At 38.1% G+C, this 12,711-nt stretch overlaps 4 protein-coding genes across 7 annotated transcripts in view; 3 read left to right on the plus strand and 1 right to left on the minus strand.

The window, feature by feature from the left end:
* The first annotated feature begins 142 nt into the window (after positions 1-142).
* Positions 143-479, plus strand: RpS28b (Ribosomal protein S28b). Its single transcript, XM_081992072.1, has 2 exons — positions 143-348; positions 408-479. Exon 1 carries the CDS (start codon positions 143-145, stop codon positions 338-340), a length of 198 nt encoding a protein of 65 aa, XP_081848198.1. The 3' UTR covers positions 341-348; positions 408-479.
* Positions 476-2,204, minus strand: LOC145737384 (alanyl-tRNA editing protein Aarsd1). The gene is made up of 8 exons (XM_081992058.1): positions 2,048-2,204; positions 1,886-1,987; positions 1,576-1,828; positions 1,401-1,519; positions 1,099-1,349; positions 940-1,045; positions 689-894; positions 476-630 (listed from the first exon to the last, which is right to left on the minus strand). Exons 1-8 carry the CDS (start codon positions 2,084-2,086, stop codon positions 510-512), a joined length of 1,197 nt encoding a protein of 398 aa, XP_081848184.1. The 5' UTR covers positions 2,087-2,204; the 3' UTR covers positions 476-509.
* A 105-nt stretch (positions 2,205-2,309) lies between these two features.
* On the plus strand, positions 2,310-9,260 carry LOC145737377 (RING finger and SPRY domain-containing protein 1-like). Its single transcript, XM_081992037.1, has 8 exons — positions 2,310-2,799; positions 2,972-3,152; positions 3,203-3,373; positions 3,424-3,631; positions 3,678-3,937; positions 6,173-6,387; positions 8,123-8,380; positions 8,550-9,260. Exons 1-8 carry the CDS (start codon positions 2,576-2,578, stop codon positions 8,635-8,637), a joined length of 1,605 nt encoding a protein of 534 aa, XP_081848163.1. The 5' UTR covers positions 2,310-2,575; the 3' UTR covers positions 8,638-9,260.
* A 159-nt stretch (positions 9,261-9,419) lies between these two features.
* Positions 9,420-12,711, plus strand: part of LOC145737373 (serine/threonine-protein phosphatase 4 regulatory subunit 1-like) — a 31,097-nt gene continuing 27,805 nt past the window's right edge. For 2 of the 4 annotated variants that reach the window (XM_081992027.1, XM_081992028.1), the window contains exons 1-2: positions 10,572-11,013; positions 11,177-11,288. In XM_081992027.1, coding sequence (XP_081848153.1) covers positions 10,587-11,013; positions 11,177-11,288 — 539 coding nt within the window. In that variant the 5' untranslated portion in view covers positions 10,572-10,586. Of the gene's footprint in view, positions 9,778-9,843; positions 9,892-10,571; positions 11,014-11,176; positions 11,289-12,711 lie in introns of those variants that run through there. The other 2 variants (XM_081992029.1, XM_081992030.1) reach the window with 2 other exon arrangements.

A 12,711-nucleotide genomic window follows, 5' to 3' on the forward strand; every position in this document is an offset into this window, starting at 1 on the left:
AGGTTAAGGTTAGTTCTGTCAGAAAACTGTCACTAATAGTGAACAGTCAACCTAACCTACAAACATCAGTTCTTTTCCAGTTTGGTGCCATTGTTGATGCACGTGTCGTTCCTATCGTCGTTAAGACTCTAACGCAAAAATCATGGATAAACCCGTCGTTTTGGCTCGCGTAATCAAAGTATTGGGGCGTACCGGTTCCCAGGGCCAGTGTACCCAAGTAAAAGTGGAATTCATCGGCGAACAGAACCGACAAATCATCAGGAACGTCAAGGGGCCCGTGCGTGAAGGCGACATTCTCACCCTTTTAGAATCCGAACGTGAAGCTAGAAGACTACGTTAATTTTAAGGGTAAGTTAACTGATTTGTTGCAGTTAGTACAGCTAAATAAGTCTAGCATTTTGTTGCAGGTATTTGTACAAAAAAATGCAGAACCTGCATTGTTCACCATGTAAGGGGGTAATAAAGTGTTTCTGCCTTTACTCAAGAGTTTTATTTTTTAAATAAAAAAATTATTCACTGAAGTACTCAGCTATCAATTGTTCAGCCTTTATCCTATTGGCCATCCTGGCCACTTTAGCTTGAAACTTGTTACCTTTTCCTGCTCCTTTACCTTCCAACAGTTCACATACTCTATGGTAAAAAGAGGTTTTGTTTAAATTGCTACAGAAAACTGTGTAAACGAACATACTTTGGACCAAGGGCAGCCACTGGCTTCTCAGGACCATACAATACAATGTTACCACTTAGTTTTTCATCCCCAGTAGACAAAAACAGTAATATGTCATGTTTGTCACCCATTTCACGTATGAAAACGTTCATAAAGTCCGGATCAGCATCTTTACAGTGTAAAGAGTAGAATTTGGGTGGAGGAACTGTATTTTTCAATTTTTCAGCCTGTAAATTCATAGTAGAGTCTTTAAAGTGAGAATTGTTTACTACCTTTAACAAAGCCAACTCTTTTAAAGCTCCTTGAAGGTTTTTTGTTAGGGATTTTACACTTTTTTGCAGCTTATCCACTAGTTCTGTATGTTGTGCAGGATTGTTCCTGAAATGTCGATTTTAAATTATTGAAACATGGATTAATTGAGGAAAAAATACTTTAATAAAACAGTTAGTTTCAGCTCCCTATTGAAGCAATTTTGCAATTTCTGCAAAACTCTATTGCCCACCAGAAAGTATAACAAAACTTGATTTTTTCTTTTGCTTTTTTCACTCTGCAGCAACTTAACCACTTGCAGCTGACACAAATTGGTCACGTGAGTGCCACAACACATATTCCTCTCCACACCCTCAATGTTAATTACTCTTATGTCACCAGCATGGTCTTCTGGAAGTCCCCTAGCTCTAACCTTAAATCAAACCACTCTAGCAACATCCACCAATCAGACACTGAAAATTACTTGTTTTAACTCATCTGTAGAACTGTAGACTTCCACAGACACCCCTCGCCCCTCACGAATTAATTCATTCACTTTCGCCTCAGTTTGGGCTATTTGAGACTCACTAATTTGAGGTGTGTCTGAAATTCGCCATTTTATTGAAACTAACCCCCGGAACCCAAAACCAACCCCTAACCTAACTCAATATAAGAAACCTCTTCTCCAAGCCACCAACTTACAGTCCCAAACTGAAATTCCTTGTCAATCACTGCCGTAATCAAATGTTGCCCAGAATGTTGCTGCATATGATCGAAACGTCTCTCCCAGCTAATTTGCTGTCTAACCTCTTCCCCAGCTTGTAGAGGCTGTTCAGTAACGTGAACAGCCTGATCGCCCCTCCTTATCACTCTCCTGACTCGAACCCCATTGAGACTTCCATAATCACAAGGCTGCAAACCATCAATGTTAAAACTATTACAAATTTTGCGGTATTAATAATGAATTACTTGTCCTCCACCTTCGGGAAATAAAATTGTGTCTTCCAGAATAACTTCGTATTGATGCGTGGGGCCCGCAATAGGATTGCATGAGACCACTTTGCTGTTAAACTACATCAAATAGTATTTGCACCGTTTTGGTTTTCGAGCTGTTGCTGCTAATGTACTTACCTCTTTTAAGTAGGAATCACTTTGGCATTTAAAAACCATTTTTCGCTAAAAGTTTGGGGGATTTTAAAAAATACACAAAATTCTTGAGTAAAAATTAGAAAAATTTAGGCGTTTATCACGTCACGTGATCAATTTACCAAAGCAGAATGTAAGGTCACGTGATAATTGTTGGTTTAGAACAATAACCCAACTTTTATTTGGTGGTTAGGTTAGTCACATGACAGTTAAATGGTGTTATAATTGACAGAAAATATCCTAACCAAAATCCAAAGTTTATTAAAAAAAAAGTAGTAAATAAATCCTAATTTGTTAATTTAAAGTTGCTGGTAATGATTAACGAAACTAACCAGTAGGAGTGATAAGGCCCTGAGCCCCGTTTTTTGCCACTAATGTCTGTACAGTACCAACATAACGAAACGCCCCAGAGCAGTGGTATGCGGTTGGGGGTGCAAATCATTCCCACGTAGAGGTCAGCCCGCTCTTCCTAACCGAGACAACCGCGAAGCATGTAGTTTAAGCCGGAACAGTATGGGTATGTGTTGGTGCAAAAAGAAAAATGAGGAAAGGGAATGTTATGCGCCCCGGATAATTGAAGAGCAGAATGAAGTGGTGGTCGCTAGGCGTTCACCCTCTACCACCCCTCAGTCGCAGAGGACGTCAAGTAAAAGCGAGACCAAGCCTCAACCTGAGGTGTCTGTAGTAGATAAATTGATTCTGGACACTTTAGGGATTATAGAAACTTTAGTTGACAAGTAAGTGTTTATGTTTTTAAAAAGTGCAACAAGGAAAACAAATCTGATTAAATAAGGGTTGCCAGTTGTACTAACTAATTCACTCATTTTTAAAGTGGCACTGTTGCCATGTTAACCTTTCTTGCTGAAAGTTTGTTGGGGGTTGTAAATGTAGGAAAATATTTAATTTAAGTGAACAAGAACCACCTAGTGCAATGTTGCAGCTACATAACATAGCTGACAATGAAGAGGGCTGGATTCAAGTGGTAAATTCAATGATTAAAGTTATACCTCTGGCTGACCCTCTAGGTCCTTCAGTTATCACTTTACTTTTGGATGATTGCCCTTTACCATCCAAGGAATCAATTATCAAGGTTGTGAGGTTATAGAAATTGACATTTTGCTATTAACTAATGGATTTCAGGTGGTGAATATGTTTTCTCTGTCAAGGGAAACGGCGTTAAAGGAGCGCAGCAATCCCACTAGACAGAGAAACACTTGCGTTGCTTTAGGTAGTATAGCGGAAAAGTTGGCTGGCCCTAGAAACATGGAGATATTAAACGAGGGGGTTATAGAGTATTTATTGACTAACTTGGTGGGTTTTTCTAGTTTGTGTTTGCTTTACTCTAGACTGGCGTGTTTCAGGAGCCGGAAACCAATCCAAACGTGATTTTATTTTCGTTGATAGCCTTAGAAAAGTTTGCGCAATCTAGTCAGAATAAAATTTCAATTTTAAATAAATTGAAAAGGTATAATCCATCCCCGATTGCTCGTTTAGAGGCCTGGAGGAATGAAACCCATTATATTAAACGACAGGCCGGGTTTTGCGCTCAATGGATTCTAGATAACACTTGTGGGTTGTTTAATTAATTATTAACTCAATAAGTTTCTCTCTTTAGTTATTACAGAAGATCGTAACTATACGTATCTTAGCGTAAACATGGAAAAGATTAACGCAATGCTAAACACTAGCGACGTTAGCGAGTATTTGAAAATATCCCCGGACGGTTTGGAGGCCAGATGCGATGCCTACAGCTTCGAAAGCGTCCGCTGTACCGCTCAAGCGGATTCAGGCGTTTGGTACTACGAGGTTTTGATTATTACACCCGGTGTTATGCAAATCGGTTGGGCTACTAAAAGTAGCAACTTTCTTAATCACGTAAGTATTATACTGGGTGGTCCAGTTTTAAGTGTCAACCATTCGATAGCCAAAAGTTGACCGAGCATTATGTAGTTTTTGTGAAAATCGTTTCCTAAAGAAGATACAGTTGTCCAAATTTCAATTTAAGACTTATGAGAGTCCAAGAGTGTCTGAAAGTAGATTTCAAGAACTAAAAACAGTCCGGAAATCAATACAAAGGTGAACCTCATTTTTTACTGCTAAAAACAATCTAAAAGTTGACTTTTAAGCCTTAGAACTGACTTGACAAGGACTAAAGAGAGTCCAAAAGTCTATTTTCAGGACTTTAATGGTGCATACCCTGATTATTATAACTTTAGTTGCACGCCATCAAGGTGATAATGGGCGGCGTTGCCAATGTTATTAAAAAAACGAACCGAAACTGAAGAATATGATTTTACTGTCAAATGTGACATCTATAATATCAGAACCGTGTTTGTTTACATTTTGAATTGCATTTACAGAAAGGTCTTAGTGATTTTTACTGTTTTAATTAAACTTTTTTTAGTTTAAGCGTGTTTAGGTGACACTGAGTTAAGGGTTTTGAGATCTGATGTGTTTTATTCGGCATTTGTGGATAAACTTTAAGTAATAATGGTTTATTTGCGTAGATTTTCAGGTAGGGACTTAACAATTCAATGTTTTTTACTGGTTAAATAAGCTAGTAAATGGTAATACTTAGCTTTAGTACTGCAGACACATTTTTAGATCAAACTGTAGATGTCAGCACATAAATCTCAGAGAATAGTTTTGGCATAACAGACAGCAAGGTGCACACGTTGTGGGAATGTTGTTTGTTCACAAGTAAACCGTTTAATGACCACAGGAACAAAATCGCTGATATTTACGTCAAACTTTGACACTTCGGGTGAGATAATCGATGATCGGAATAGCTCGGTAGCAAGAAATTCGAATAACAGACGAAAACATTGCGCACTATTGCCAACATATTTTATGGCGCGTAATTTAAATTTCAGTAAGTTCGGTTGGCAATAGAATCACCTTTGTAATGACGTGCAACTAAAGTTATAATAATCAGGGTTATAGAGGTCAATTTAATAGTGAAGAAGCTTGAAATGACATTTTCAAGATTATGGACAGTCAATAAGTCAAACATTTTGTAAAGATAGTCTTGAAATTCGATTTGAAGCACTAAAAACAGTCTAGATTTTTAAGAAACACTCGACTTTTTACCACTGAGGTGTCTAGAAGTCGATTTAATAGTAACAGGGCTTGGAATGACATTTTAAGTCTATGAAGAATGTAAAAATTGTTTTTTTAGTTTGCTATGTCAATAACTTGGTGAAGATAGTTTTGAAACTCGATTTTCCAAGCTGAAAGCAGTGTTGAAGCACTAAAAATAGTCCAGAATTCTAAGAAAATGAAAAGCAAAGCAAAAAGTTAGTTTTCAAGACAATTTTTGTGAATCTAATGTCAATGTCCTGTATCTAAAACTATTTTCAAGATTAAAATATGGAAATTGTCTTTAAACTATGAAAACTTACTTCAAATGCAAATTTTAAGCTTCTGATGTCACTTTTCATTATTTCACAGTCACTTTTTGGTGTTCAAGTCAATTTTTAAGGTTTAAATGTACGAATGTAGTAAAAAAATCTAGAAAAAGTGTTTTTTTATGTCTACAAGTCAATTTTCAATATTAAAGTCTCTTGATTTGCATGAAAACTGATTACAAACCTAATTTTTGAGCTTCTGAAATCAATTTTTATCCTTTCTAAGTCAATTTTCAAATCTAAAGTCCAGTTGGTTTGGAAACTACGAAAACTGGCTACAATGAAATTTTTTTTAATGTTAATTTAATTAATTTTTTGTTTTCAAGACAATTTTTAAGTTGGGTTGGGTTAGTTTCGGGTTTTTGAACTAAATAACTGAATTATATAACTCGTAAACGAAGTTTCAAATCATCATTCATAGCGAACAATAAAATTAAAAGAAACTGCAATTTTTGAAAAATATCCAGAGACGTAGAGAATAAAGCAAAAAAATTGAAAACCCTCTTCCTGAATCTATGCTACTGGAGAATTTCAGCAAACGTCATTTATAATGAGTATTGGAAGCATTTCTCGGGAAAATGACATAACGCATGGCACCTTATTTTTTAGTTGGCTCTGGATTGGTTGACATTTAAAACTGGACCACCCTGTATTTGAATTATTTTAAGTGGTTTTTTTTTGTGTCTGAACGTTAACTGTATAGGAAGGTTACGGTATCGGTGATGATCGGTACTCGTTGTCGTACGATGGTTGCCGTCGTTTGATATGGTACAATGCAAAATCCGATCCTCAAATATTGCCAAGATGGCAACCTGGGGATATTCTAGGGTGTCTGCTCGACCTTGATAAGGAGCAAATAGTTTTTTCCGTCAATGGAGAGTGTTTGCCGCCCAGCGTTCATGTTTTCAGCATGGCCACGTAAGTAACGGGCTTGTGATTGGTCAAGAAAACTGAGAGCTGCTTTTTCTTGACCAATCACAAAACTACTCTCTGTTCAGCGACTTCTGACATTGATTGATTGTCAAAATGATTATAACGTAAGGCAGGGGCTACAATAAATTATATAGTAAGCTGGTGTTGTACTTCTACAGGTGTAAAATATAATAATAGATTTTTTTTTACTTTTATTTACACTGGTGAAGCTGAAACTTCATGGAGCGTTTTCGACGTCACGATGACGTAATTTGGCAAATCCCTAATTTGACCAACTGTCAATTTACGTCATTGTGACGTCGAAAATGCTCCATGGAGTTTGAAAACGAACGCGGCCAGAATTACTCTATTTAAGACGACTCTCGTCGGTTATTTACGAAACTGTAAAAATAACGTGACGCAACAACACGTCAGAAGTCACTGAATAGAGAGTATACATAATATACAGGGTGATCCAGTTTTAAATGTCAATTATTCACAATTCCATAGCCAATAAGTTGAATGTGCTTCCTAAGGAAAATACAGTCCCTCAAATTTCAGTTTAGAGAAGAAGCTTAAAAATTGTTTTTGTAACCAGTTTTCGTACAAATCGAGAGACTTGAAAATGGACTTGTACAAATTCGTTCATTTAAACCTTAAAAATTGACTTGAACACCAAAAAGTGACTCAGAACTAATGAAAAGTGAAAGAAACTTGCATTCGAAGTAGGTTTTCACAATTTGAAGACAAAATTCAATATTGTAGTCTTGAAAATCGTCTTAGATACAGAAAATTGACTAACGATTCATGGAAATTGTCTTGAAAACTAACTTTTTGCTTTGCTTTTCATTTTCTTAGAGTTCTGGTGCTTCAAAACTGCTTTCAGCATGGAAAATCTTCATCAAGTTATTGACATAGCAAACTTAAAAAACAATTTTTACATTCTTCATAGACTTGAAATGCTTCTAGACACTTCAGTGCTAAAAAGTTGAGTATTTCTTAAAAATCTAGACTGTTTTTAGTGCTTTAAGGTGGTTTTGAGAGCCTCAAATCAAGTTTCAAGGCTATTTTTACAAAGTTTTTGATTTATCAGGCCTAAAAGCCAGTTTGTACACTGTCCATAGTCTTGAAAATGACATTTCAAGCTTCTTCGACTTATACACTCATAGGTACTTTAAATTGTAGCATCTCTAAGAAATTCAGACTGATTTTAGTGCTTTTTAAGACTGAAAAATCGAGTTTAATTTCAAAAAGTCAAGTTTCTTCAGTAGTAAAAGTAACAAATTTTGGTACCAAATATTAGTCTTGAGAACTAATTTTTAGAAATGAAATAGCCCAAACATTTAATTTACTTCTAGACTTGTTTCAGTCTAGAAAACTGAGTTGAACACCAATTAAAGTTCTGAAAATTGACTTTTGGACTCTCTTTAGTCCTAGTTAAGTCAGTTCTAAGCCATAAAAGTCAACTTTGGTCCTGGATTATTTTGGTGGTAAAAAATGTCAACAATAAGACTATTCCTAGTAGTGAATAGCAAGTTTTTAGACTATTCAGTACAAATTTGAACTGTCACAAGTCTTTTGGAGGACTGTACCTTCCTTAGGAAACGTTTTTCAGAAAAATGACATAAAATGCTCAGTCAACGTATTTTTTGATTGGTTGACACTTAAAACTGGACCACCCCGTATAAAATACATAAAATTGACGTTAAAACTGCTACGCTAATACTGCAAACAAATTTAGGTCAGGATTTTTCGCTGCCGCTTCCTTTATGTCATTCCAACAGTGTCGATTCAACTTTGGATCTGAAAAGTTCAAATATCCCCCCCAGGGGAAGTTTAACACTTTCAACGAACGAGGCGTGCTACGCGCCGAGGACAAAGTCGTGCTACCGCGACACATTTATTTGAAACAATTACGCCAGCAAAACATTAGAGAAGATAGTTGCACGTTGTGTTACGACCAGAAAGCTACCGTACGGCTGTTGCCTTGCCGACACGCGTAATTATTCCACCAAGACCACCCTTCTGGGGGCCTATTCTTGACATCAGGGAATCCTCAAGAGAAGTGTTGAAAGAAGAAATTCTTCAGACCTTTCTCTTGATGGCTCACTTCCCTCGTTTCAAGAATGCGCACCCTAGTGCACGTTTTTGATTCAAACATTTTCCAGAGGTTTTTGTCAGTCGTGCGCCAACATGTTGGCAGAGTGTCCAATGTGTCGGGCACCGTTCAGCCAACTGTTAGTCGAGGACACGTGACAACGATCCTACCTGCCTAGACAATTTTTACAAACTTACTAAGATTATACCTCCGTCATATTGTTGAATTTTGCTTGCAAAAACTCTGCTTTAGGACTTAAAACTTTCGATTAAATTGGACATGGTGTTGGATGTAAATGATGCGTGTGTGTGTGTGTGTGTGTATAGAATTATCTAGAGAGAATCCAAATCATTTGACAGTTGACATGAAACTTCTATGGATAATTCTAAATATTCCACCCTTGTATATACAGGGTGGGTTAACTTATGCCTTTCTATGAATTATGTAAACGGCGTACACAAAAACTCACTCTGCATAAGTATTGATTTTTTTTCAAACATTGTACATATTATATTATTACTGTTGGGACGTGTTTTTAAAACTTGTTATTTTCTTGTTTAGTTGATATTTATTTGTGTTTTATTACGGTTGATTTAACTGCGGGACTCATTTAATAATAAAATACATAATTCTGTCTCTCTGGAATGATGTAAACAGAAGGGTGATTTTTAGCAGTAAAACTTGCCAAACCAGACTTTTTACCAAAACTTGCATTTATTCACAAGTCCCGAATTTGGTATTAATCACCTGATTTAAAACGAAATATATTTTTTAACGTTAAGTGGTTTTAATTCAAACGCCCCTAAAATCGATAAACATAAGGAAAGCATTTCAAATGGCCCGCCATTACTAGTTTGACGTTTGAAGCTTGCGCAAGGTTGGCAACGACTATACGTCAAAACCTCTACACAGATTAATTAAATAATTTAGTTTAATAACAACTACTGGATGCACCAAACACCCTGACAACATCTGCGAGGAAGTGATTCAACTTATTTGAGACAGTTTAGAACCAACTAAAAGCGATTTAACCAACACATAACCAAACTTAATTTTTGTTGGGTGGTTGGCAGCACTGACTCGAAATGCAAAACAATTTCCTTTTAGTAAACAGTGTCATTTAAGTTAAATTTCCTCCAAATTCGACCGACTCTAGCCCCCCGATTCGGACGAGACGCCGTTTTTTTTTTGAAGTGAAAGTGCCTTGATTAACGTTTCCAGAAAACGCGCGGACCCGTCTCCGAGTCCTGGCAAATGCCCCGTTTACCCAAACCAAACTAAAATGGCCGGTGCTGCTGGTAAGTGAAATGCCCCGGATTTTTTCGCCTAAAATAAACCTTGTGACGTTGTTCCTGTTTTTCTAGATGTTACACTAACATTCGATGACTGTTTAGATGATCTGACTGACGAAGGTATGACTCGTTTTGTGAATTATTTTTAGGCGCAATTTGCCCATTTAAATGTCCCTCTCTATGCAATATGTCTGATACACGGTGGACTAAAACCATTTTCATCCAGGCTGTAGGTTCAATCTTTTGTGTAACGATGCATGCTAAAGGTATCTAACCTTTGTTTTCTATACAGTAGATTAATCAGTGAACCTGAGTTGTTCTGATTAGGCTGTATAAATGAATCACCCATTGATATATCTTGAGGGGTAACTGTGTGTGTGTGTAAATCAGGTTTAGATAACCTCAAAACATCAATTTAACAGACTGACCTGTTAAAACCTCTTTAAATTGTAAATTGACTTGTAATGATCTTTAAGTGTAACTTTAATGATTAACATTTTGTTAAACACATTAATTTGTGCCCCACAAAATTACAGGGTCTGACAACTAAGCAGTCAGTATTTGCATTATTTAAAACAAAGGGTGCTACGGTACAGTTTATCATGTGACTGCATTACTTATTAATAGGTATAATGGCATGTGACACTTGTCAAATTTAAATCTAGGGGACATTTTGGTGTAGAATTTTGTTATGTTAGTGCTAATACAAGACAATAGGTCTGTTCGCAGAAGCAAGCCCTGACTCAGAAACTGTAAATGTCAAGTTTTATTGCTTGAACGCTCACGTGACTTTGACGTATTCTGACTTGTGACCAATGGAGATTCTTTCTGGGAACAGACCTATTAAAGAAAAAACATCAGCCTGGATGCTAAGAATTGTACAAGATATTCCTCGTTTCTACGCGAATTCCTCCTCCCTGCATCTTCAAGGTCAAGTCCAAACCCCAAAAAATCGCCCTTCCTATATGGTAGTTTTTGCGCACTCTCGACATCGATCGAGACCGCGATCGGGGCGACCCCCCCGTCTTAGGGCGGCCGCACCCCGAACTACCCTACAACTCCACCCGTCGGCATCGGGGTGCATGGCCTCTCGCCACGAGGATCCAAGTTTGTTTTGGTATTGCCGTGGTTTTGTTGTAACAGTCGCGACGTTTCTGACCGCGTACCGTCATCAGGGATTTCATCGTGACGGTGTTTTTGTAAAAAAAATTTGGGGTGCGGACTTTGCCCACCCTACTGAATGTAAGCTGCTTTTTTTCTGTACATTTAAATTGAATACCTTTATCGACCCAAGGAGATTGCCTCTCCTTCAAAAGGGCATTCCTTGGGGTGTTTGTTAACGCAGGACCGGCTCAAACCCATCCTGACCATCGTTAACCGACTCTTAACGGCTGGAATGTTTCAGGGTTCGATCAGGGTGATTACATCTCTCCTGATGGTTCTTCAACGGGTGGTACCTCACTTGCTTCGTTGCTGGGTGGCCAAAAGTCAGTGCAAAATGGGGAATTATTGGAAAGGTGAGTATTTTAATATAAAAGTAGAGATTAAGAAAGCCAAAAAGGTTAAATTTGATTGTCTCCACCAAAAAAGTCAAAAAAACTGTGTGACAAAATGTAAACTAAATTTCTAGTGCCATATTCACAGTCTGCTGGCTTATTTTTTCATTAATACTGTATTTAAGTAGAAAAGCCTGGCAACAACGCCTTGTTTTGTTGTGTGAAAAAATCGGAGGGGAAAGTGTCAGAGCAACGTTGCCGCCCCCCTCCTTAATTCAAAACTTTACGAAACAACTCGAATCGAACGTCATTTGATATTAATGAATCAAGTTTCCGTTAAGATACGAGTTTCCCCAAGTTGTCGAGATTTTTGTGTTTTAAGTAAGTTTTCCGTATTGTTGGGAGGATGTGACAGCGTTGCATTGTGGGAGTCGACCAAACCCCCCGCGAAACCCGCGGTCCAATCAGAGGCGTCGGCGCGGAAATACCGGTGTTTGTCTAAAATCGCGTTGTACCTTTTCGTATTTATCGCGGTGGTCCGCCATTTTTGTACCATTTTTCTGGTTTTTTGGGGGTTGTTTTGCCCCTACGATCGACTTTTAGTATTGGAAAAATTTCTGCATGCACATTTCTACTGGTTGGCTGAAAAAAGATGTTTGCTAACTGTCACAGTTTTTAGTTAACTGTCAAATTTGTACTACCGCACACACTGACCCATCCCTAGTTGTCATCGGCCGATATCGTGAGTCATTCGGCTCTGAACGAGGGTGGTGTAGGGTGAAAGTGATGTTGCCAGTTCGTAATAGATCACCCTAAACTACTTCAATCATATTTTAGTCAGTAAAGACAATTTTTGAATCCAATCTGGCAACACTGCGTAGGGTTGAAAGGGGGTGGAACTTTTGGGCGGAGGCGTCAGGTCATAGGGTAAAGGTCGAAACACCGCGTGCGTCATACGGATTAACCACCTGATTCAGATTTTTTTTGCCCTTATTCACGGTCAATTTAACGCCCTCCCCCCTTTTCCCCTAAAAAAAAGCTTTCAGCCCCTCGATCGTCTCAACCTACTGATTGTTCAAAGGTCGTCGGTTGTTTTTGGGGGGCCCCCGGAATGCGGTGTAAACGTTCTCTAAGAACAGAACAGAGAGGGCATAGTCCTTCCAGGAATCGACGTGAGGCTTTTGTCGGGTTTTACCGCCGTCACCCCGGGGGCTGCTGTCTCGAAAAGTGGACGACTGGCCCCTGGGCGGCCACTTCAGAGGTGCGACCTGATGATCCTCGTTTGCCGCCGATTTCTTTTTTGCCCGGTACCTGTCATCGGTACCAGAGACGTACTTGATGGTTTCTCACCAAAAAAAAACCTTGATTTTCAGTTTATATTTAGTTGATTGGGGTGTTCAGACTTCCGTAGAAACGGTCCCCTTTTTTTTTTCCATTTTAGACG

This window comes from Ips typographus, linkage group LG13 (assembly GCF_016097725.1).
Source record: "Ips typographus isolate SLU linkage group LG13, UJ_Ityp_2.0, whole genome shotgun sequence".
NCBI classification, from domain to species: Eukaryota; Metazoa; Arthropoda; class Insecta; order Coleoptera; family Curculionidae; genus Ips; species Ips typographus.

What these genes read in the sequence shown, in the direction of transcription:
- LOC145737377 (XM_081992037.1), top strand. Translation starts at nt 2,576, where the DNA reads ATGGGTATGTGTTGGTGCAAAAAGAAAAATGAGGAAAGGGAATGTTAT. An exon ending in CCAAGGAATCAATTATCAAG is followed by an intron (nt 3,153 to 3,202) that starts GTTGTGAGGTTA and finishes AATGGATTTCAG; the next exon opens with GTGGTGAATATGTTTTCTCT. An exon ending in CATGTTTTCAGCATGGCCAC is followed by an intron (nt 6,388 to 8,122) that starts GTAAGTAACGGG and finishes AAACAAATTTAG; the next exon opens with GTCAGGATTTTTCGCTGCCG.
- RpS28b (XM_081992072.1), top strand. Translation starts at nt 143, where the DNA reads ATGGATAAACCCGTCGTTTTGGCTCGCGTAATCAAAGTATTGGGGCGT.
- LOC145737384 (XM_081992058.1), bottom strand. Translation starts at nt 2,086, where the DNA reads ATGGTTTTTAAATGCCAAAGTGATTCCTACTTAAAAGAG. An exon ending in TTCCCGAAGGTGGAGGACAA is followed by an intron (nt 1,829 to 1,885) that starts GTAATTCATTAT and finishes GATGGTTTGCAG; the next exon opens with CCTTGTGATTATGGAAGTCT. An exon ending in AAGAGTTGGCTTTGTTAAAG is followed by an intron (nt 895 to 939) that starts GTAGTAAACAAT and finishes ATGAATTTACAG; the next exon opens with GCTGAAAAATTGAAAAATAC.